The following is a 22,554-nucleotide window of genomic DNA, read 5'->3' as shown; positions in this document are numbered from 1 at the left end:
ACCTACTGGTAACTTGTTTGCCACGTAGCAATAAAAAAATATACGAAAAACCTTGATTATTCTGGTTAGTCACATTGTACTGCTATTATTTTGAACAATACTGTATATACATATGTATGAGAAATATTCGATGTTTAATAGGTGAATCTAGTCTAAAATATCAAATACGACAGTTATGAGCATGTTTTAACCCTTATACCAGAACAGAGCCATCTCAGTCATTACCGCACGTCATTATTGTTCAACAGTAGAAGTGTGAACTACAATCCCCAGACTTCCGTTGACAACGAAGTATCTCTTGGACCTCTGTACTTTCCGTAGACAAGTCACGGGTCGCTTCAGTCATGGGGAAGCAGTGCTCAGATTAGTTGTACAGTTAGCAGGTTTGATGTGTAATTAATGGTCAAATAAGACATGGCCAACATCGCGAAGAAAGTGTCATGGTCTAGCCGAGGCGATGATCGCGGAGAGAGGACCCCACTGCTGAACGGAGCCGAGGACGGGAAACATGACAGAAAGGTAATAGACACACCATACAGACTACAAAGATGACATGGGATTCAGAAATCAGTCTGACAACTTTTGACTTCTGCTTATATGAATTCTGCTTATATGAAATACTTGCCCTGCTTCTTAAATATAGCACGCTTGTTAAGCATGCAAAGGCAGTGTGTGTACTTGAAGAAAGCATGACAATACACCTGCACTAACTTCTTGCCATCACAGCGTTGAAATGAAAACAAAATAGTTCGTAAACTTGTAATAAGAGGGTAAACCCTTGTGTTTCTTTTAAACCCTAGTAAGGGAAGACGTATTTGTAGTCTACATAATGGCAAGCTGCAGCCAGTTTTGCAACTCTGGATATTTGGATTTCTTTACTTCCCATTTCTTTTAACTTGACCCTTTAATTCTGCAAAGAAACGTCAAGCATCTGTGATCCTTAGACCTAAATTATACTGAATTTGTTGATTCTTGATCATAGTCAGGGCCATAGCAAGAAATCCTGCCCCCCCCCCCCCTTACTGTATTATGGGGCCATTTTGGCCAGTGAGCCCCTATCTATCTATCTATCTATCTATCTATCTATCTATCTATCTATCTATCTATCTAATTACAGATAAAAAAGCTTTAAGAGAGATATTAAAAATGAGTAGACTCTGGATAAATGTAATGTATTTGGTTCATAGTTATCCGAGGGAGCTATGTTTCATATAGGCAGGCTGAGCACTGTGGACCTTGAGGAGGAAATCACACCCGAAGAGGTAAAATATATTTATTATTATTAAAATAATCTTTTTATAAATTTTTTCTTTTTTCTTTCTAAAGACGTACAAAACAAAACAGTACTGTAAATATAGACATAAAAGCCTATACTCTGGTCTAGAAAAGTGCTTCCCTGTTTTGACATAGCTATAGTTTCAGTTTTAAATTCAAGGTGTTTGTGGTTTAGATGCTTTGAATGTTAGAATAGCGCATGAGTGTAGTCTAAATGTCACCTCAAATCAGCCATTTTGGATAGAGACCAAAGGACCAGGAAAAGGCCTGGCTCTTTGGCTTCTTCAGGCTGCACTTTGGAAAAATAATTTATTGAGTAAAATGCATGCAATGTACTTGATCATTTGTGAGTTTAAGTTTCCAGTGTGTTGGCATGAGGCCACATTTGCTCATGGCTGCAAAGAGTTGATGCAGCTAAATAAAGTCTTGTTCTATTCTGATTGCATGAGCAAAGTATGACTGTATATACCCTTGATGAATGTCAGCCGGGCAACTCTGAGTCTGTTTTTCCCGAATCACACAGGACATTGTGAGAAGTCGACCAAAGGAAATCCCTCACAATGAAAAGCTGCTGTCTCTCAAATTTGAGGTAATTGAATCTAGCACTGACCTTCAGTCACCCTCTTTCAATCCAGTATGTTAAAATGCTTTGGAAAATCAGTAGGTTTTCTGAAAATTAACTTAAAAACCACAGACAAAAATGCACCAAGTACACTTTTAAATAAACTGTCTTTGTAGAGCTGTGATGTAAAATGTCAAACCTAGTGCATTTTGTGTTTCAGAGTCTTGATTATGATAACAGCGAGAATCAGTTGTTTCTGGAGGAAGAGAGGCGGATGAGTCACATGGTCAGTAAAACCATCACAGATTTTCATAAGAGGTGGAGACGACAACTGTGGTTCCCTTTTTTATTTCTTTTAAAGTTTAATGGTTAACTTGGATCATGTGCGTTTGTAGTCTGTTCATATAAAGACACTTTCTGAGTTTACAATCATAACAGTTGATGGAGACCATTAAAAGGAATGTGAAGTTTGCAATTTAAACTGTCTTAAATTTGGGGGGCATTTCACAATATCTTGTGCTATTTTTTTAATTGTTGGTTTATGTACACATTCAATCAACTCTACCCCTAAACACATTGTTTTGGTTTTTTTTTGGCTTTTTTTTAATCACATTATTTTCTTTATAGTAATTAATAATGATTGCGCTAAATCAATAAATTAGATTTATGCAGTGCATTAGGATAGCACATGCTTTTCATAGTATTCTCCAAATATGGCTCGACTCAGAATTAATGTTGAGATAACACATGATTGCAGTCTAAATCTCTCCTCAAAATCAGCCAAACATTTAGAAGATTAGTGGAACGGCATTCAGAGATAAGCCGTTTCCACATTCAGTGTACTGACAAAACAGACTTTGGTTTCCTTGTTATGCAACAGTAGTTTGTTATAGCCATTATAGATTCACACTTAATGTTTATTTATTGTTCCCGTAGGGTTTCAGATGTCTGGAGATCAGGAGATGGGTGATCTGCGGTCTGATTGGGTTTCTCACTGGTCTTATCGCATGCATGATAGACATTGCTGTGGAGAAATTAGCTGGTTATAAGTATTTAGCAGTCAAAGAGAGTATCCTTTCTCTGTCATTCATCTGTTTTACAACCTTCTAATATGATCAGTTTCCTATGCTCCTTCGTTAATTTAAATGAGCTTATACATTGCATTTTGTGAACAAGGTTTCCAAACATAATTTCATTTCATGCAATCAGTTCATATTTGTGTTAACACATTGTGAAAGTATGTGTAATCTATTTACATTGTAACTGCATGAATAATTTGGATGTTAACGGCTGCATGACATGGACAGAGTCAAAATTGAGTTTTTTTTTTATTTTTTATTTTTTTTTTATCTAATATCAGCTGTCCATGTAGTCTATTTAATTTAGCACTCATGAAATTAAAATAGTTTTTTTTGTTGCTTTATTTATTATTATATTCCTGGAAAAAAATATCAGTAGCTCATGTTTGGTTCAAACACACAGATTTTATTCATGGTATTATTTGACATAGCTCAATATTTTTAATTACCTCTGCTAAATTACAGTCAGACAAACCAACTTACTTAATGAAAAGGCTTACTTTAATTGCATAGAGTTTTCTTCAGCTTAATTAAGTGTGATTGTGTGTTATTTATTTCTCACTGGCTTCAGCGTTTCTTAAACTGAGCGTTCAGACATTGAGAAATACACAGAGCTTGGGGGGCTGTCCATCTCTCTTATACTGTGGGCAGTGTTGAACTCTGCTTTTGTGATGGTTGGCGCTCTCGCTGTTGCTTTTTTAGAGGTGAGTGTTTTCTTCTTGTGAGAATGGGATTTCTGTGGCATCGGCTTCCCTTCTGGGCTTCAGTATCACTTCGGCTCTTTCAGTGTGCCCAAGCTGAAAGCAGAATTAATCAGACTTCCCCATATGGATGTATCTTCTAAGCAAAATACAGGACAAAATACTAATCTTTAGGATTAGCAAGGGTTTAAAAGAAATTGATACTTTTATTATTCAGCAAGGATGCATTATTATAGTTAGTTGATTACACAGGATTTCTATTTCAAATAAATGTTGTTCTTTTTAACTTTCTGTTCATAAAAGAATCCTGGCAAAAATTTGTCTCTGTTTCCACACCAATGTGAAGTAGCACAACTGTGTTCAGCATTGATGATAATGATAATAATAGTAATAATACAGCAGTACATATAATTTCTGAAGGATCATGTGACACTGAAGACTGGAGTAATAACTGCTTAAACTAAAGCTTGACCATCACACAAACAAATAACATTTTAAATATTAATTACAACTATTTTAAATTTGAATATTTTACAATATTGCTGGTTTTACTGTATCAAATAAATGCATCCTTGGTGAGCATAAGAGACATTAAACAAAAAAAATAAAATAAAACAATTTTTTGATTTGTAGAGTACATTCTTTACTGTGTAGTGTATAGTAAGTAGTTGTATATTACTTTACTTTGAACATTATTTAAAATGCAGTCTCTTTTCTCACAGCCGACTGCCGCAGGAAGTGGAATCCCTCAAATAAAATGTTTCCTGAATGGAGTGAAGATCCCTCGTGTTGTTCGACTAAAGGTGATGCCTTTTATAGCTCAAGCTTCTCTGTGAGACAAACAAGGTAGCTTGATTTTTAACTAAACTCAAAGGTAAAAAGATACAGATATCATAGATGTAAATATCCAGTTATCTATATAAGATAAATAGTAGGGCTGGTAAGCGATTAAAGGTTATAATCTAATTAAATGAAGTGGTGATTAATTAATCTTATTAATCACACCTAAAATTTGGAGAAATTACTCTGAAAAGATAACTGAAAGTCATTGTTGTGCAAAGCATCAAACAGAGATTACATTTTTGGTTGGGTGAACTATAAAGTTAATATTTAATAATTATTACTATGAAAATATGAAATTATTTATTTAATGCAATGATACTCTAAATAATAAACTAAAACTGCCAGTAGGTGCTAGTAAATGTCTTATTGATTAAGTCATCGAGTCATTTATTAATTAATTTGATTCGTTCAAATGGCTGATTCATTCAGGAGTGAAGTAAATGGTTCTTTATGAATGGTTCATTGAATCATTAAGCTTTTTCGACTTGAAGCGGTCACCATCAGACCGATCGGTGTGTGACATCAAAGAACCGCGAGAGCTTTAGAGAGCAGACGGCTGCTTGTGCTTTTGATTCGCTCTCGCAGTACTGTGATGTCATACACCAATCGCTCTGTGCAGCGCCACTTAAGTGTGGATTAAGAAATAAATCCACACTTAACGTGGATTAAGAAATAAAATCCCGCTGTGGGTTGCTCGGGGATGAACGGTTTTGAAGATTTGTCTTTATATTTTGGTTGGCAAAATTGAGCAAAACAGACAACATTGTGTCTAAAATAACACAAAATTAACTTCTTAATGAACTGTTGTATAAGATGAGTATCATATTTGCACTCGTGTGACTCGTGCACTTAGCCTACTTGTAGTGTGATATTTCTTAACTATGTGATGTAAATATGAGATACAATCTCAAACAGGCAATTTGTCCCCATATCTTGAATTTTAGGGATATTCTCTAGGCTCTATCACGCAGTAAGTTGTTATCCTGCCTCATATTAGTCATCGATCGACTGTATGAAATGTCGGATGATCCACATAGGCCTGGGTTAATAATTTTAACGCATTATTTTTCTCCATAATTAATTAATCTAATTAATGCGTTAAATCACCAGCCCTAATAAATAGTCAGTTATAATAGATCTCTATAACAACAGCTTTTCTCCATGTCCACAGACTCTGGTGATAAAGGTCTTTGGTGTGATCTGCTCAGTTGCTGGAGGTCTCGCTGTTGGAAAGGTACAATATAAAAACCATCAACTCAATGGGCCTTATTGAAAGCTAATTGATGGACTCAACAGCTGCTCTCCTCTCACAGGAAGGACCCATGATTCACTCGGGAGCAGTGGTGGCCGCAGGAGTATCTCAAGGAAGAAGCACTTCACTGAAAAGAGATTTTAAGGTCAGTTTTCTGTACTGTTAGGTCCGCTTGAATCACACATTAAACATAGAGCCTGACATCCAGTTTCTGTTCCGGCAGATATTTGAGTATTTCCGCAGGGACACCGAGAAAAGAGACTTTGTCTCGGCAGGAGCAGCGGCTGGAGTCTCCGCTGCCTTTGGAGCCCCTGTTGGTGAGACATGCAGAAAATCATTTCATAGAAACAAGTTATGCAAAGGCAGTGGCAGATATGTTATTATTATGCTGTTAAAGCATATTAAAGTAGCCGATACTCGGCAGAGTTGTTGCTATGAGTGAAAATCCATAATTTGCTCCTCTGAATAAAAACTGTCCTGAAATGATTCTTGGATAAGACTGTTCAGCGCCATCTTTGATCTTTTTTGGCACAGGTGGGGTTCTGTTCAGTTTAGAGGAAGGCGCGTCTTTCTGGAACCAGCTGTTGACGTGGAGAATTGTGAGTGATTGTGAATAAGTGTTTGGCTCTTTATTAAAGAGCACTGTCTGTTTCAGTCTGTTTCAAACGTCAGCTGTTTGAACCCCTCTCGTCCTGCTCTGCTTTTGATTTAGTTCTTTGCATCAATGGTCTCCTCCTTCACACTGAACTTTTTCCTGAGTATTTACCATGGGAAGCTCGGACAACTGTCCAGCCCCGGTCTCATTAACTTCGGCCGCTTTGACAGTGATGTAAGTTCTGTCTTTATCTTCTTCAGTTACTCTGACAAGGTCTCTATCGTTTTTTAAGCTACCCAAGTTTATACACCACACAGAGATTTGAAATTAAAATCTGTTAAAGTGGAATTGACCCTTGAAGCTGTCCAAAATATCACAAGAAAGAAACATCAGATTTTTTGATTGTAGCTATAATAGTCACGACACTCCTGAACTAAATTTGATGTGTGTGTGTTTGTGTGTGTTTTTCTTTTAGACTGTACAGTATAATTTATATGAAATTCCTCTCTTCATTATCATGGGAGCTTTAGGTGAGGGGAACGTCACTTTGTCCTTGCATAAAACTTTAAAATAATTTAGTTTACAAAATTGAAATGAAAGGATGTAGCTTTGAATGGATTCTCTTTATTTTTCCCCTTTCGTTTTCCAGGAGGGGTGCTTGGAGCATTGTTTAATGTCATCAATTATTGGCTAACAATTTTCAGAATAAGGTAGGATTGCAAACTATTAAAATGGGAAGGTCATGCGTAATATGTAGGGGATTCATTTAGGGCCAAATCATTTTTTGCAAAACCAAAATGTAGTATAATGGAAAAACCACCATTAGGTCAGTGTATCTGGTGTTTATTGTTTCCATTTTAAATATTTTTGTAATTAAAATTTTGTTTTTTTTAAAGCAACTTGACATTAGGTTAGACAGTTTGCTAAATGACTGTTCACAGGGGTAGGCTTTGTCACTGAATTGGATGTGTCTGAAGACTTCAACGCATCAATCACTTGTCATGTGACAGTTTTCTGGGTTACGCCTGCATGTTAAATTGAGGCCAGTAACTAAAGGAACAGAGATGCAATTGTTGAAAGGCATTTAATGGAAAGTGAGAATGATATGATACTGAAAACACAAAAATATTTTGTTTAGTTTGAAAAAGTATAACGTTTAACAATCATTTAAATGTGACATCGATATGAATTTGTTAGTAAGCTCAGTTGTTTTTGTTAAGAAATTAGTCAAAAGTGACAAAGACAAAGTTGCTTAATATTTCTGTTTCATGTAAATTATGTTCTTCTAAACTGTAAAAATAAAATGTTTCCAGAATCATTGATTATAAGAAATGTTTCCAGAACACTGTATCAGCATATTAGACTCTTCTATTTGTGACCCTGGACAACAAAACCAGAGATTGAGATTTTGAGATGCATCGTCTGAGAGCTGAATAAATACGCTTTCCATTGATGTATCGTTTATTAGGATCAGACATTATTTGGTCGAAATACAACTATTTGAAAGATGTGATGGTGTGAAAAAATCTCAATACTGAGAAAATCGGCTTTGAATTGTCAAATGAATTCTTAGCAATGCATATTACTAATCAAAAATTAAGTTTTTATATATTTAAGGTAGGAAAATAAAAAAATATCTTCATGGAGCATGATATTTACTTAATATCCTAATGATTTTCGGCAAAAAAAAACAACCACCAAAATACTTTTTTTTTTTTTTTTTTTTTTACCCTTTCAATGTTTTTTTTTTGGGCTATTTATAAAAACAATACCCCAGCGACTTAAGACTGGTTTTGTGGTTCAGGGTCACATTTTGGCCCAAATTGAGATTGGCTTCTGAGATTTCTACATGCTGTGTTACGTCTCAGGTACGTCCACCGGCCGTGCCTGCAGGTGATGGAGGCTATGCTTGTTGCCGCGGTGACCGCTACTGTTTCCTTTGCCTTGATCTATTCCTCCAATGACTGCCAGCCGCTGGGACAGGACAACTCTGAGGAATATCCCTTACAGGTGTTTATATACTTACTGGGCTTTCAAGATGCTTCCTTTAATGAGAAATTGCTAAGCTGAACCGACCTTAGATCAGAATCTAGTCTGAAAGGCCAAACAGAAACATGATTTGTTGTATTGTTTATTTCCAGCTCTTCTGTGCTGATGGGGAATATAATTCCATGGCCACCACTTTCTTCAACACCCCTGAGCGGAGTGTGAGGAGTCTGTTCCACAACCCTCCAGGTGTGTCTCAGTGAGGGTGTGGTTGGGTGTGGACGGGTTTGGGAATGTGTGTGGACATCTTATCGAAACTGCAATCGAAACATCACACCTGCGAACACTTCTTCAGTTGTTATGTGATGCATCTGTCTGCATGTGTTTTGCAGCCTGTGTGTTTACATGCCTGTGTCTGCCAAAGCAGATTTATAGTTACAAGCTGGAAGCAGGCCTGCTGACAGGCAGCTAGAATCTTTCGCCATCTTTGAATGCTTTCCCAGGGTGCACAAGAGTCCATCCACAGCCACACGAGAATAATCACAAATAATAACAAGTGGCCAAAGTTTATCATGACCATTTTGGTCTTTAAATATAATTTAATTATTTGACATATTTGATGTGGTTTTAATATTATGTGTCTGCTAGTGGCCTTATGCTGCCCCCTAGACCTGAAATACTTAAAGGGTTACTCCACCCCAAAATTAATATTTGTAATTATTCACTTACCCCCATGTCATTCCAAACCCGTAAAAGCTCCGTTCGTCTTCGAAACACAATTTAAGATATTTTGGATCAAAACTGGGAGGCTTGAGACAGTCACATAGACTGCCAAACAAATAACAGTCTCAAGGTCCACAAAAGGTCTGAAAAGTCATCGTCATACGCTGAATGGTGATACGGAGTGACACAGAGTATGGTCTTTTACATGTACATTTAGGGCATGTAGAAGATCCACTCATCCAAGGTAATGCTCCAACAGTGTTTTAGCTCAATTATTACAGTCCATTTACATAAAAGGTCTCAATATTTATTATTCTATCTTGAGCGCTACATTTTAGAGACGTGAGCACATCTAGACTTAGAAGAACAGTGGAAAAGTAGCGCAATGGAATATAAAAACCAAGCAATCTTGTTTAACAAACAATATACAGCCTATTATTAAGGCTTCTGTCCCAGTCTAAAGCTGTTCCTTCTAACCAGGATGGCCATACTGCAATTTTTTGAAGGCCTACTGCAATCTAGTTTTGTTTTAATATTGTTATTTTACTCACTCAGGAACTTACAACCCTATGACATTGGGGGTCTTCACTCTGGCATATTTCTTCCTTGCTGTCTGGACGTATGGTCTGACCGTGTCCGCAGGAGTGTTTATCCCGTCTCTGCTCATTGGAGCAGCCTGGGGACGCCTATTTGGGATCCTTCTGTCTTACATTGCATCCAGCCAATCAGTAAGTACAGCTTTCCACTTCTCTGCTTCCAACACCTTTGTCTTTCAGCTACACTTTAATTAATCTTAAACCACCAATCTGAGAATAATAGAGCTAAATGAAGAAAGATTAGTTTGTATTGTGCTGTTGACATGTTTTCTTAACTGGTAGATTTGGGCGGATCCTGGGAAATATGCTCTAATAGGCGCTGCGGCCCAGCTTGGTGAGTTACTGATGTTTTAGTGTCATGTTAGTGTCAACTAGACATTCTTTAAGAAATGCTGCAGGAATGCTGTGTTATGGTTTATAATACTTCTAACTGCATTTCTGTGAAGGAAGTACATGTCAGCTGTAACAAGTATGGTTTTGTTTTGTTAATCTGACAGGTGGCATTGTCAGAATGACACTTAGTCTCACTGTAATCCTGATAGAAGCCACGGGGAATGTGACCTATGGTTTTCCCATAATGCTTGTGCTGATGACTGCCAAGATTGTGGGGGATTACTTTATAGAGGTGAGAAGAAATATATCTTGCATGGCTGTTTTTGTCTCCTGAGAACTGGTGGTCGTCTTTTTCCTGTAGTTTTTGATCTGTGTGAGCGTGGGGGGGTTTCACAAAGCTTTTAGTCATGCATGTCATTTGTGTTTTGTGTTATTAGAGCATGAATCACATGTGTGCGTGTTGTTCATAGGGCCTGTATGATGTCCATATTAAGCTGCAGAGTGTTCCTTTCCTCCACTGGGATGCTCCTCCTACTTCTCATTGGCTGACGGCAAGGTAACCACATCCACCAGCCTTACATGTCATATGAAGCTATGAACTTCCCAGTACAGACCTCTAATGAATATGAAATGTTACATATAACCAGTGGCTCCACATATTCCAAACCTGTATGAGTTTCTTTCTTCTGTTAGACACAAAAGAAGATATTTTGAAAATTTTAAGTGTGCGAACAGTTGATGGGCAACATTGACTTCCATAGTATTTTTTTTTTTCCTGCTATGGAAGTCAATGGTTCGCACACTTAACATTTTCAAAATATCTTCCTTTGTGTCCAACAGAAGAAAGAAACTCATACAGGTTTGGAACAAGTGGAGGGAGAGTAAATGACATTGCTGGGTGTAACGCATTACAAGTAACGCGAGTTACGTAATCAGATTACGTTTTTCAAGTAACTAGTAAGTAACGCATTACTTTTTAATTTACAAGATAAGATCTTAGTTACTTTTTCAAAAATGTAACGCCAGTTACTTTGTTTTCCCATTTATTGACTGACAAGTCTCCTGTCCCCATTGGGAGAAATCAGAAGTACAGAGGCGTTATGTGTGCTGTGTGACCATTAAAAAAAATGAACTAAAACAGTGCTCAGAATATTACGCAAACCTGCAATTATTAAATGTTAATTAACACAAATGTATCTATTCCAATCTTATTAACTAATGTCTTTTGCTGCTGACCTTTGATGATCCAGTTAGATCTTACTAATAAGCAAAAATGACTTCAGATAAACTAACAATTGTTCATTGTTTTGTTTTTATTATTGCTGAAAAGTGTTGAACCTTCTCCTGTGTTCTACTGTACAGACGTGAATTTACTTCTTCAGCCTGAGGTTTATTCATTACACTTTTTGGTGTGAAAGGGCTTTTACATTTGCTATAAATAAACTTCTTATATTAAAATCAATCAAGCCCTGCTCATATTTAAAAAGTAATGCAAAAGTAACGTAACACATTACCTTTCATAAAAAGTAACGTAATTAGTTAATTGTTAAGGGATAAAGCAATATTGCAATCCATTACTTAAAGAGGGAAAAAAAAGAACTTTTCCCAACACTGGTAAATGATGACATAATTTCCATTCTGGAAGTGAACTACTCCTTTAAAAAAACATATTTGCTTTATGTCTACAGTAAATTATAAAAGCATTATAGTATTTACCTTTTAATTATTAGACAGAACTGATGAAGTCTGTTCATAAGTCATTTTCAAAAAAACATCTGAAGACTCATCTTTTTCACCAGCACTTGAACAATTAATACTACCACATTCCTTTTCTTGTCTATCCTATTCTTGGAAAAAAAAAAAAAACACCTTGGCTACGTGTTCTGTGCTAGACTAACTGAGACTTGTCATGGCACTTGTATACTGTTGTTGTTCTCTTGTTGGTCTGATTGCTTCTATTGTTCTCATTTGTAAGTTGCTTTGGATAAAAGCGTCTGCTGAATAATTAAATGTAAATGTAAGTCCTGTGACACTGAGCGCATGTGTTCTCAGCACTGTCAAAATAAAAGTCCCGCTTCCAACTCATATCAGCCCAATAGAATTAAATGGTAATATATTAGTCAATTCAATATTGTTTACTCAAACTATTAAAATTGTTTTCATTAATTTAAATAAATTAAATTTAATATTAATGTTAATAAAATATAAATGATAAATGTTGCTTTGGCAACTAACTGAAATAAAACAAGTTACTGAAATAGTAAAATAACTAAAATTGAAATAAATATGAATTAAATATTTTTTGTTAATATTTTATTCTTCTATGTTTTTATTTTTTTATAAATATAATAAAAAAAACTATAAAAGCACATCCTAAATTACTAAATAAAAGATAATTCAAAATATTAGTAAGTATTACAATATTATTTAAATAATAAAGTGAATGTAATTTGTGTGTTGATGTTTCCACCACAGAGAGGTCATGAGCTCTCCGGTCACCTGCTTCAACAGAGTGGAGAAAGTCGGGAGGATCGTGGACGTTCTTAGCAACACATCCACCAATCACAACGGCTTCCCAGTGGTCATCCACACTACTGAGAACGATGAGGTGACATAACCATGAAAACATGACGTCAGGTCCTGTCATTGATACTAGTATATTTCAGTTTTATTACAATCTAAAACTTGCTTGTCATCTTTCCACAGCCAGGAAAAATCTGTGGACTTATACTTCGCTCCCAGCTCATTGTTCTTCTCAAGCATAAGGTCTGAAAAACTGAATTATGAGACTCTGGTTGGACTTTCATCCTCATTGGTTAGGAAACACTGTTACTACAGCAGATTGTAATAGTTCAGCCCTCGGTCTGTGTCTCAGGTGTTTGTGGAAAGGGCGTCTTCGCGTCTCAGACAAAGGAAGCTACAGCTGAAGGACTTCAGAGATGCATATCCACGTTTCCCCCCCATCCAGTCCATCCACGTCTCTCAGGACGAGAGGGAGTGCATGATGGACCTCACTGAGTTCATGAACCCGACCCCATACACTGTGCCTCAGGTCAGTCAACTTGCACTGTAGCGTATTCTGGCTAATGACTGCCTACTGATTGTATTTTGGTATTTGCAAGTTTATGTGAACTTGATAATGCCATAATGATCAAATTGCATAAGACATAAAATAAATTGATGCTGATACTGGAAGCTCTCCAGTTTTCGGCTTATACCTGGAATTACGCAGAGCCAGAGCTTTAAATAGAACGCCGCTACCACACACAATTGAAATAACTCACAACAATCCTTGCATGACATTTACAAATTGACTGTCAAAAATACCATCAGGAAGTGTATTTCAGTTATTAAGTGGTTTAATCATCTGCAGTATTAACCGTCTAGTGTTTGATATTTAATTTCAGGAGACCTCACTCCCTCGTGTGTTTAAATTGTTTCGGGCGCTTGGACTGAGACATCTAGTGGTGGTTGATCATGAGAACAGGGTAAGTGTATCACTATTGTTTTATTGTGCTTCACTTACAGCTTTTAACTTGCAGCTGATCTTTAGGGATGCACAAAATATTAGCACTATACTAGTAGTATTATCAGTCATTGTTGGAAGATATGAAAGATTTGTTTTATTATTTATCATTATTGATCAATATTATTGTAATAATATTATCTCCATGTTCATCCGGAAGAAGGAGGCGGGAACCGGCGCACAATCAAAACGAAACTTTAATAATTCCAAATAAACACAAAACAGCGCACCAGCCCCTCACGGACGACTGATGCGCGCAAAATAAAAACCAAAACATAACGAAAAGCCCAGAGCTGGTCCTCTCTCGTCCTTCACGGTTGTCCCTCCAGTTTTATATCCTTCCATCTCCTACGTGGGACTCGAGACCGGCGGTGGGGCGCAGGTGTAGCTCATTTCCAATCACTACACCTGACCTCACTGTCATCTTACTTTCTCTTAAAGATAATCTTTAAAAATACTTATAATTTAATAAACTGTCAAATGTAATCTTTAGCAAATCTTAGAATGAATATCCATATTTATAGTGCACATTTTAATGGGGGTATTACTAAATTTTCTTCAATTTAAAATTAAATGATTACATTTTATTTATTTATTTATTTTTACCCCAAAACTGGAATTGTGTACCAATTAAAGTTAGACAGTCTTCAGGTATTAATATTATTAATATATATATATATATATATATATATATATATATATATATATATATATATTAAAGGTGAGTCAAGACATCTTTTTAAAGTTGCTTTTGAGTATATTGATATAAATATTTATTGATAATGAAAAATATTGTTTTTATTTTAATGTTTGTTATATTGCGCTTTAGATTTACTATATGAAAAGTGCTATAAAATAATGTTTATTGTTATTTTAAATTTTATTTTATTTTAAGCTATTATTGAAGAAACTTGAATGTTGACCATTTACTGGATATCTGTAATAATATAGAAATAATTAACAGCTTATCGTATCAGTCAGAATTTGCCATGTATGGTTGAGAATATTGCTCATTCTCGGTAAGGTAATCCGTTTTAATTCCCTGTGCTGTGGATTTGAAGGTTGTGGGACTAGTAACCAGGAAGGATCTTGCCCGCTACCACGTGGGTAAAGATGGTCTAGAGGAGCTTCACCTGGCTCAGACATGATTGGGCGTCATGTTCACCCTGGATCCTGCCTTACGTGCACCTCCTTTGGACCTTAAAAACTCAGGGGCTGGTCAGAGTCTCTCTCATGTCAAAGATGCCAAACACAAACCTACAACATGCACAATTTGTCTGACTTTCAGTATTTTAAGGGCTTGATTATAAAAAAAAAAAAAATGCATTTTGCTCCTTTATCACAGTAAGTTTTTGCCTGTATAAATACAGCAGATGAGCACATTATGTTAGTTTTGCACTATGTGACTTTATTTATTACATTTATTTTTTAGAGTAGCTGAGCTTTAAGTAGCATTCGTAGCATTAATAAAACTATTTGTGAAATGCAGACTACTACATATTATGTTGTTACAGACATGCAAATATGGTTCATTACATTCATGTTTACCTAATGCTGTTTAGGACTTTTAAATGTTTCTGTCTTGATTTATAAATTTAACTGGTATTAAATCTGTTTACATAGATCAGGCCATGAAATTAATTGCATTAATCCTAGTTATCACATGCAAGTTTTGGTACAAATTAAAAGCTAGCTAGTGGTTTTATGCAATACATTTTCTGAGGGTAGTTTGTCTACACACAATGTGAAATGCCTCGAGCTGCATTTGTTTTCTGTGAAAATCTATACTTTAAAAAGAACACTGAGCAGTGAAAGATGATTATGCTAAAATAATTGCCAAGCAGTGATTGCCACAAACGTCCGATGAAGTGTATAAACGTGAAATCTTGTTTTGTTTGTGTGCTAAAGTGTTTGATTTGTTGGCTCTCCGCTTCATTGTTAAAAGCCCACATTTTTTTGTTTTTATTAATCAATGATTATCTCTCTGATGATCTCTAATTTTAATATAGCTGTTGCTTTGAATAAAAAAAAAAGAAAAAAGCAGAATTTTATAATAATTTGAACAACTTTGTGAACTAATAAAGCTATGAATCAACAATTTGTGAATCTTTAGTAACTCTCTCAATAATCAGTTGATTTGGATAAATGTCTGTGTGGTGCAAGACAGAACAATTTTTGGTCCAACCATGTATTTCTTGAATGTGTATATCTGTTTAAAGTTAACTGTCAACCTTTTTAAATCTACCATGATAAAGATGGCTTCAAAGTTAATCAATATGGATTAAAAAAAACCTAATATTGTTTCAATAAATGAACTCATGAGCAGTCTGAGACTACATCTAAATGTTTTCACTTAATATAGATATGTGTGACTGACAGTCTACTAACTTCTTCAGGAAGTTCAGCCCATGTTTAAATTGGCTAAGGCAGCAACACTACATGACTAAGCACTTATTTACTTGGCATATTCATCCCTGACACACAATGCTCTTGTGAGCTATGTGAAGAAAATGCTGTAAGGTATGAACGTGTAAAATGGAATTCTGTGATTAATTCTACAAGGATCTCACAAACATTTTCAAGTATGAATCCCATGATCAACCCAGTTTATTAAAACCAGTGCTGACATATGCAGCTAAACATGTTCTATTCACATTGACAGTATACAGGTGCTGGTCATATAATTAGAATATCATCAAAACGTTGATTTATTTCACTAATTCCATTCAAAAAGTGAAACTGGTATATTATATTTATTCATTAGACACATACTGATATATTTCAAATGTTCATTTCTTTTCATTTTGATGATTATAACTGACAGCTAAGGAAAATCCCAAATTCAGTATCTCAGAAAATTTGAATATTACTTAAGACCAATACAAAGAAAGGATTTTTAAGAATCTTGGCCAACTGAAAAGAATGAACATGAAAAGTATGAGCATGTACAGCACTCAAAACTTAGAGTCGATCAGTCTGTGGCACTGCTCAGGTGTTATGAGAGCCCAGGTTGGTCTGACAGTGGCCTTCAGCTCTTCTGCATTGTTGGGTCTGGTATATTGCATCTTCCTCTTCACAATACCCCATTGATTTTCTATGCTGGCCAATTAAGAACAGGGATACCATGGTCCTTAAACCAGGTACTGGTAGCTTTGGCACTGTGTGCAGGTGCCAAGTCCTGTTGGAAAATGAAATCTGCATCTCCATAAAGTTGGTCAGCAGCATGAATGAATATAATAAACAAGTTTCACTTTTTGCATGGAATTAGTGAAGTAAATCAACTTCAGGAGAGAGGGATTACATAATTATAGTTACACATATGGATTTCTAATAATTGAAAGAAAAGATATTTACATAGTTTATGATTACCGGTATGTAAATACATTTAAATAAATTGCTGAATCATGGGTGAGTACGAGGTCATCTGGTTAGTGTTATGGATAGGCAAATACTTTTTAACTATGCTAAGTGCTTTAACTGTAATTGTCCATTTACATTTCATTTGATCTTGCTCCATTGAAAAAGAAAATAATTGAACGTAGAGCATTAAATGTGTCCATCTTCAGCACAGGTGCCTGAGGGTTGAGATCAGTGTGGCTTAATCCATTTAGAGCAAGTCTCAGTCTCACAAGTGTGTTTTAGGTGTCAAAATACATGTTGAATTTGTATGTGGTGTATTCTTTAGCTGTGCCTATTCATAAGCTTGGTTGCAGAAGGTTTACTTAATAAGTTTGGTATGTCATTTGCAGAGGTGGGTAGTAACGAGTTACATTTACTTCGTTACATTTACTTGAGTAATTTTTCTGGGTAACTAATACTTTTCGGAGTATATTTAAAGATGGGTACTTCATACTCTTACTTGAGTAAATTTTTTGGGAAAAATCTGTACTTTTACTTCGTTACTGTGGGCGACGCTCCTCTCGTTACTTTATTTTAATGCAATAAATGTTAGAAATGCTTAAGTTTATTCCAAACGCGCCATCTACTTTTCTCTGGGCAATGAGCGATGCCCATTCGCTTATGATTCATTCTTTTGAGTCAATTCTGTTCAAAGGCTTGATCAAACCAATTGGCAAACGAGTGAATTGGTTCATGAATCAGTTTGAATGAGTCGTTCAGTTTCCTGCCGCACGCGCTGAGCGTCTGAAGCGGTTCACTTAGAGTCGTAACGTTTAAGATCATCTGCAGCGTTGAAAACGTGGATATGGAACTGCACTGAATTGAAAGCAAATCTGCAAAGGCTATTATTTGCTTGTGATGGAGATCCTTATTAGATGAACACCGCGTGTGCTGTCTACTGTTTAACAGGTAGGCTAATAACTTGGGCTACATTCGATTACAGTACATGATACCACTGTGATATTAGTTTGTTGTACGTGTGTGGCTTATAACAGAGGGGAGTCAAGTTGAATGCAGCTTCCAAAAGACAAAAAATAGCCGATTAAAATTTTATTAATTTTAATACAATCACAACGGTGCGAGTACGTTCAGCAAGTCATATCATCAGCTGTTAAATTCAGATCTGTGATCGCTTGCTGGCGCTGAGCCAGAGACAGACGCGTTTTTACAGCGCTGCGCATTATAACCAATCACACACGATTCTTTTGAATGCAATGCCCAATCAGAGGTGTTCCGACGAGTCATCGCTGAAATGTCGGTGCTTCCTTCACTCGCTCACTGACTGAATACCTCTTTCTGGCGAATTCTCTCGTCAGAAACAACAAAGTGCAGATGTGTGCACGAATCTATAATTAAGATATTGATTTCACAGTGTTAACAGTTTCAGTGATTTTAATGGGAGTTTCTGAGAGTGATTGAAATCTAGACTGTCAGTGAAAATCATCTTTAATAATTTAAATGTTATTTGCTCTCTTTCTGAACAATAAAAGATTAGTAGCAATATTTATATCACATTAACTTTCAATGTTAAATTCACATTTAATATAAAGTCAGTCGTATTAAAAATATGTTATGGCATGAAACCTGATACTTAAGTAAACAGACAGGGTTTTATAATAAATTGGAGTAAAGGCTGATGAAATATATACATGTATACACACACACATACATTACATACATTTTATCTATATATCTAAATAAAAAAAAGGCTCCGTATATATGACCCAAAGTAACTAGTAACTAACTACTTGAGTAGATTTTTTATCCGATACTCTTTTACTCTTACTCAAGTAACTATTCAAGACTAGTACTTTTACTTTTACTTGAGTAAATATTTCTAGAATTACTTTTACTTTTACTTGAGTAAAGTTTTTGGGTACTCTACCCACCTCTGGTCATTTGTTATCTATTTGCATGTTCTTTTTGAAACATATAAGTAGTCTTGGGCATTAAACACTCCCAGGCAGAAAATGGGCCGCACTCCGACCCTGCTTTTAGTCATTTTCTGGTGCAATCGGTTAAGGCTTGTCAAAGCAAACCACATTTAATATTCAACTATCCAAAATTGATTTGCGAATGCGCATTTAGGACAACTAATCTCACTTTTTTGTTTACTGAAACATTTGTAAACGCTGTTAATTGTATGTCTGTGTCTAAAATAAATAAATAAAATCTATGGTCCTAAACTTTAGTTTTGATTTCCTTTAATGAAAAATGCTGACAAGCTCAATCTTTGAGTTGTAATGCATAACAAATGTAATTTACTGATTGTATATTACCCTGTTAATCTGTATGAAGAAGTCATTTGGAAAATAAATAAATAGAAGACAGGCAGCTTACACTCTTCTGTGTGAGCCACAAAGATGCGCTCTTTTCTTTCAAATCAAATTTTATTCCCGTACAAAAAGTACTGCATCAATTACAACATCATGGCTGCGTAGAAGGAGGATCCGGGTACTGAAATGGCCAGCCTGCAGTCCAGATCTTTCACCCATAGAAAACATTTGGTGCAACTAGAAGCCTGTATTAGAAAAGAATGGGACAACATTCCTATTCCTAAACTTGAGCAACTTGTCTCCTCAGTCCCTAGACGTTTGCAGACTGTTATAAAAGGAAGAGGGGATGCCACACAGAGGTAAACATGACCTTGTCCCAACTTTTTTGAGATGTGTTGATGCCATGAAATTTAAAACTTATTTTGCCCTTAAAATGAAACATTTTCTCAGTTTAAACATTTGATATGTCATCTATGTTGTATTCTGAATAAAATATTGAAATGTGAAACTTCCACATCATTGCATTCTGTTTTTATTCACAATTTGTACAGTGTCCCAACTTTTGGGTTTGTACTTGTCTATGGGACAGTCTCAAGCCTCCCTGTTTTCCTCCTAAATATCTTAAGTAAATATCTTCAGTTTTTATGGGTTTGTAACGACATGGGGGTAAAGCGATTAATGACAACATTTTTATTTTGGGGTGGAGTATCCCCTCTATTTAAATAAAGCCAGATTTGCTAACAGCAGAAGAGATTCTCAGACATCAATACCATACAACAGATGAAGTGATATTAAACAGCTAATAAGGCCTCTCCTCTCAGTGTACATCTGCTAAAAAGTAAAAAAATAAAATAAATAGATTTAGCACAAATAATATACAAATAAACAAAGAGTTCATAGATATTGAAAATAATTATTTTGGTTATGTGGTGTAGAAAAGAACCCAAAACAGATCAATTAAATTCCAGATTGTTCAACATTCTACAACTTTATATAATCGTAAACCTTCATAAACCTCCTGCATCTCAATAATCACTATATTAGGCCTATATGTATTTTTCATAGGCTGGTGGGTTGGCGTCTATACAACTCAACTGTTTACAGCAGACTATCAAGGCAATGGTGCAAGTATTGGTTTGCAGCATCCCTCATTTTGGGATCCAGAGGTGGAACTAGTCTAATCCACTAAACAAGTCCAGGTGACACGTCTTCCTGTTGTCCGTTGCAAGTAATACCATACTGGGTGAGTTCATGCAACTCCAGCTGGCTAAAGGCTTCCCACGGACAAACTAACGGTGATGTCGGAGCATGAAAGAAGTTGGCAAATGAAGCACAGCAACAAGCCAGACAATAAGAATAATCAGTTTACAAGAGAAATAGGTTTAGCATATAAAACAACACAACACATTAAGTTTATCACTACATAAGCAATGTTCCAAGGGCTGTTCCAGTGCCAAAACCATCCGTTTCTGGGATTTCATCTACAAATCTAACTAAGGAGGAGAAGAATTTGAATTTTATTTCCTGAAATACTATTAAAAATAAAGATTCCAAAAGTGGGGTTGGCAATAGAACAAACATTTTTAGTTTACAAAAGAACCTTTCAGTGAAGAGCTCTTAATTTTTTATTATTTTTTTATCTTTGTGTGAAAACTAAGAACACTTTAAAAAAATCTAAAGAACCTTTTTCTACTTTAATTTTTTTTTTTATATAAACCTCCATGTTAAAGGTTCTTCATAGAATTAAAGATGCCTTTACTTTAACCTTTGACTCCCTTCTTTGGAGGAATTGTCTTGTCATTCTCTGTTTGAATTTAGGTGGCCCTCTTCTGGGTGTTGTTGGTCCTACCACTCTAATCGGGCCCATGGTTGAGTCCCTGAGACTGTCGTAGCTATTTCCCGAGTTCATCCCATACAATGTCTCTATCAGATTTTCCCAAAAGTCAGGATCTTGTGTTCGAAGATAACTTCTTGTTCAACACCTGCTTTTTTAAAAGAAGAGGAATTCAAGCCACCAGGTAAAATATCATCAGGCATCCTTTACGGATTACATATGAAGCAAAGCAGGGATGGAGAGATGTAATTCAATTATTAAACAGAAGGGGGTAGTAAGGCTCTTAATAAAAGCTTACACTATAAAGTAGTCTGATAATCAGCAAAACAGTGGTTCTCAACCAGGAAAAATTCACATGACTACTTTTATATGAAATCTAACTTAATTAAAATGCTTCAAACTAAAAGTCAAGATCTAGACCAGGTAAACTGGCATCACATTTCTCACTCTGGTGAAACCACATCTGAGATCACTTAGTTTTAATCACTGCAACAGAAGCTGGATTGTACAGAAGGGCTTTGAATATTGTCTCAGATAATAGGGGTCCTTGTAATCAAAGAGATTGAGAACCATATAATATTCTTTTTTCTGGAGAAAGGAAACAGGCATGGCAGGCTCAGTGATAAAAGCTGTGGCCTAAGGCTAAACTAGCTCTTCAGCATTTCTCATCTCCCTTCATCCCTGCTCTGCTGTAATGCAACTCCAGCAATACCAGGATCAATCCATGGAAATCTATCTATCTATCTATCTATCTATCTATCTATCTATCTATCTATCTATCTATCTATCTATCTATCTATCTATCTATCTATATCTAATGTTACCATACAAACACAAAACAAATGTTGAATGCTACTATACTAGACAAATGAATGAAACAAAATCTAATACAATAACTGTCCGATTTTGATGAATGTGTTAGATGTATAACCAGGGCGTCACAAATTTATATTCACAAATTTTATTTAAGTGTTCATTTAAAAAATAAAATAGTGAATTTGCATTCAGAATTTATAACTTCACATTTGGCAAAGCAGATCTATTAGGCTTATATTAAGATATGTATTAATTGTGTAAAATTGCAACTAAGCAAATGTCTCTTTACATTTTGAAGCACGTTTCTAGACCAAGTGAAAGAGAGCAGCTTTTTGCAGCAGGCATTGATTTACATAAGAAACGTCGAGAAGCACGCCGAGGAATTTACAGACATGTTGAGACAAAGATTGTGTCATATGTTGAAGCAGATGAGTCTGTGCAGAAGGCATGTTTAGGAGCTCATTGATAGTGCTGCTGAGACACTGCTGCACACTGGAATGTGGAGAAAGCACAGGGCTGCACTCACACTGATCGCTCTTTCTTCAGTTTAGGCTAATAAGCGTTTATATGCAGCCAGGCATTCCATAATGAACATCATTAGTTTCATTAGAAACATCATTAGAACATTAAAGTTTGACTGATGTGTTTGATTACACAATATCAGATTGACGATGCTAACGTTGCAGTTGTTTGCTTTGCAGCACACGTGTGAGAGCAGAGATTACTGTCTCATTTACTCATGGCTGTTCGGTGTTACT

The 22,554-nt window shown here is 35.8% G+C and overlaps 1 protein-coding gene across 1 annotated transcript; it reads left to right on the top strand.

The window, feature by feature from the left end:
- The first annotated feature begins 278 nt into the window (after window positions 1–278).
- Window positions 279–15,797, top strand: LOC113043088 (H(+)/Cl(-) exchange transporter 7-like). Its single transcript, XM_026202238.1, has 25 exons — window positions 279–519; window positions 1,188–1,262; window positions 1,799–1,864; window positions 2,058–2,123; window positions 2,774–2,906; window positions 3,511–3,620; window positions 4,340–4,420; window positions 5,632–5,694; window positions 5,774–5,857; window positions 5,936–6,029; window positions 6,247–6,311; window positions 6,425–6,541; window positions 6,783–6,837; window positions 6,957–7,017; window positions 8,176–8,317; window positions 8,449–8,542; window positions 9,572–9,744; window positions 9,895–9,946; window positions 10,110–10,237; window positions 10,416–10,501; window positions 12,421–12,553; window positions 12,652–12,711; window positions 12,821–12,997; window positions 13,353–13,433; window positions 14,533–15,797. Exons 1-25 carry the CDS (start codon window positions 415–417, stop codon window positions 14,617–14,619), a joined length of 2,388 nt encoding a protein of 795 aa, XP_026058023.1. The 5' UTR covers window positions 279–414; the 3' UTR covers window positions 14,620–15,797.
- The last annotated feature ends 6,757 nt before the right edge of the window (window positions 15,798–22,554 follow it).

Source organism: Carassius auratus, chromosome 3 (genome assembly GCF_003368295.1).
Source record: "Carassius auratus strain Wakin chromosome 3, ASM336829v1, whole genome shotgun sequence".
In the NCBI taxonomy this organism is placed as follows: Eukaryota; Metazoa; Chordata; class Actinopteri; order Cypriniformes; family Cyprinidae; genus Carassius; species Carassius auratus.
This window is presented reverse-complemented; position numbering and strand designations above follow the sequence as displayed.

What these genes read in the sequence shown, in the direction of transcription:
- LOC113043088 (XM_026202238.1), top strand. Translation starts at nt 415, where the DNA reads ATGGCCAACATCGCGAAGAAAGTGTCATGGTCTAGCCGAGGCGATGAT. An exon ending in CTGAGGAATATCCCTTACAG is followed by an intron (nt 8,318 to 8,448) that starts GTGTTTATATAC and finishes GTTTATTTCCAG; the next exon opens with CTCTTCTGTGCTGATGGGGA. An exon ending in TCTCATTGGCTGACGGCAAG is followed by an intron (nt 10,502 to 12,420) that starts GTAACCACATCC and finishes TTTCCACCACAG; the next exon opens with AGAGGTCATGAGCTCTCCGG.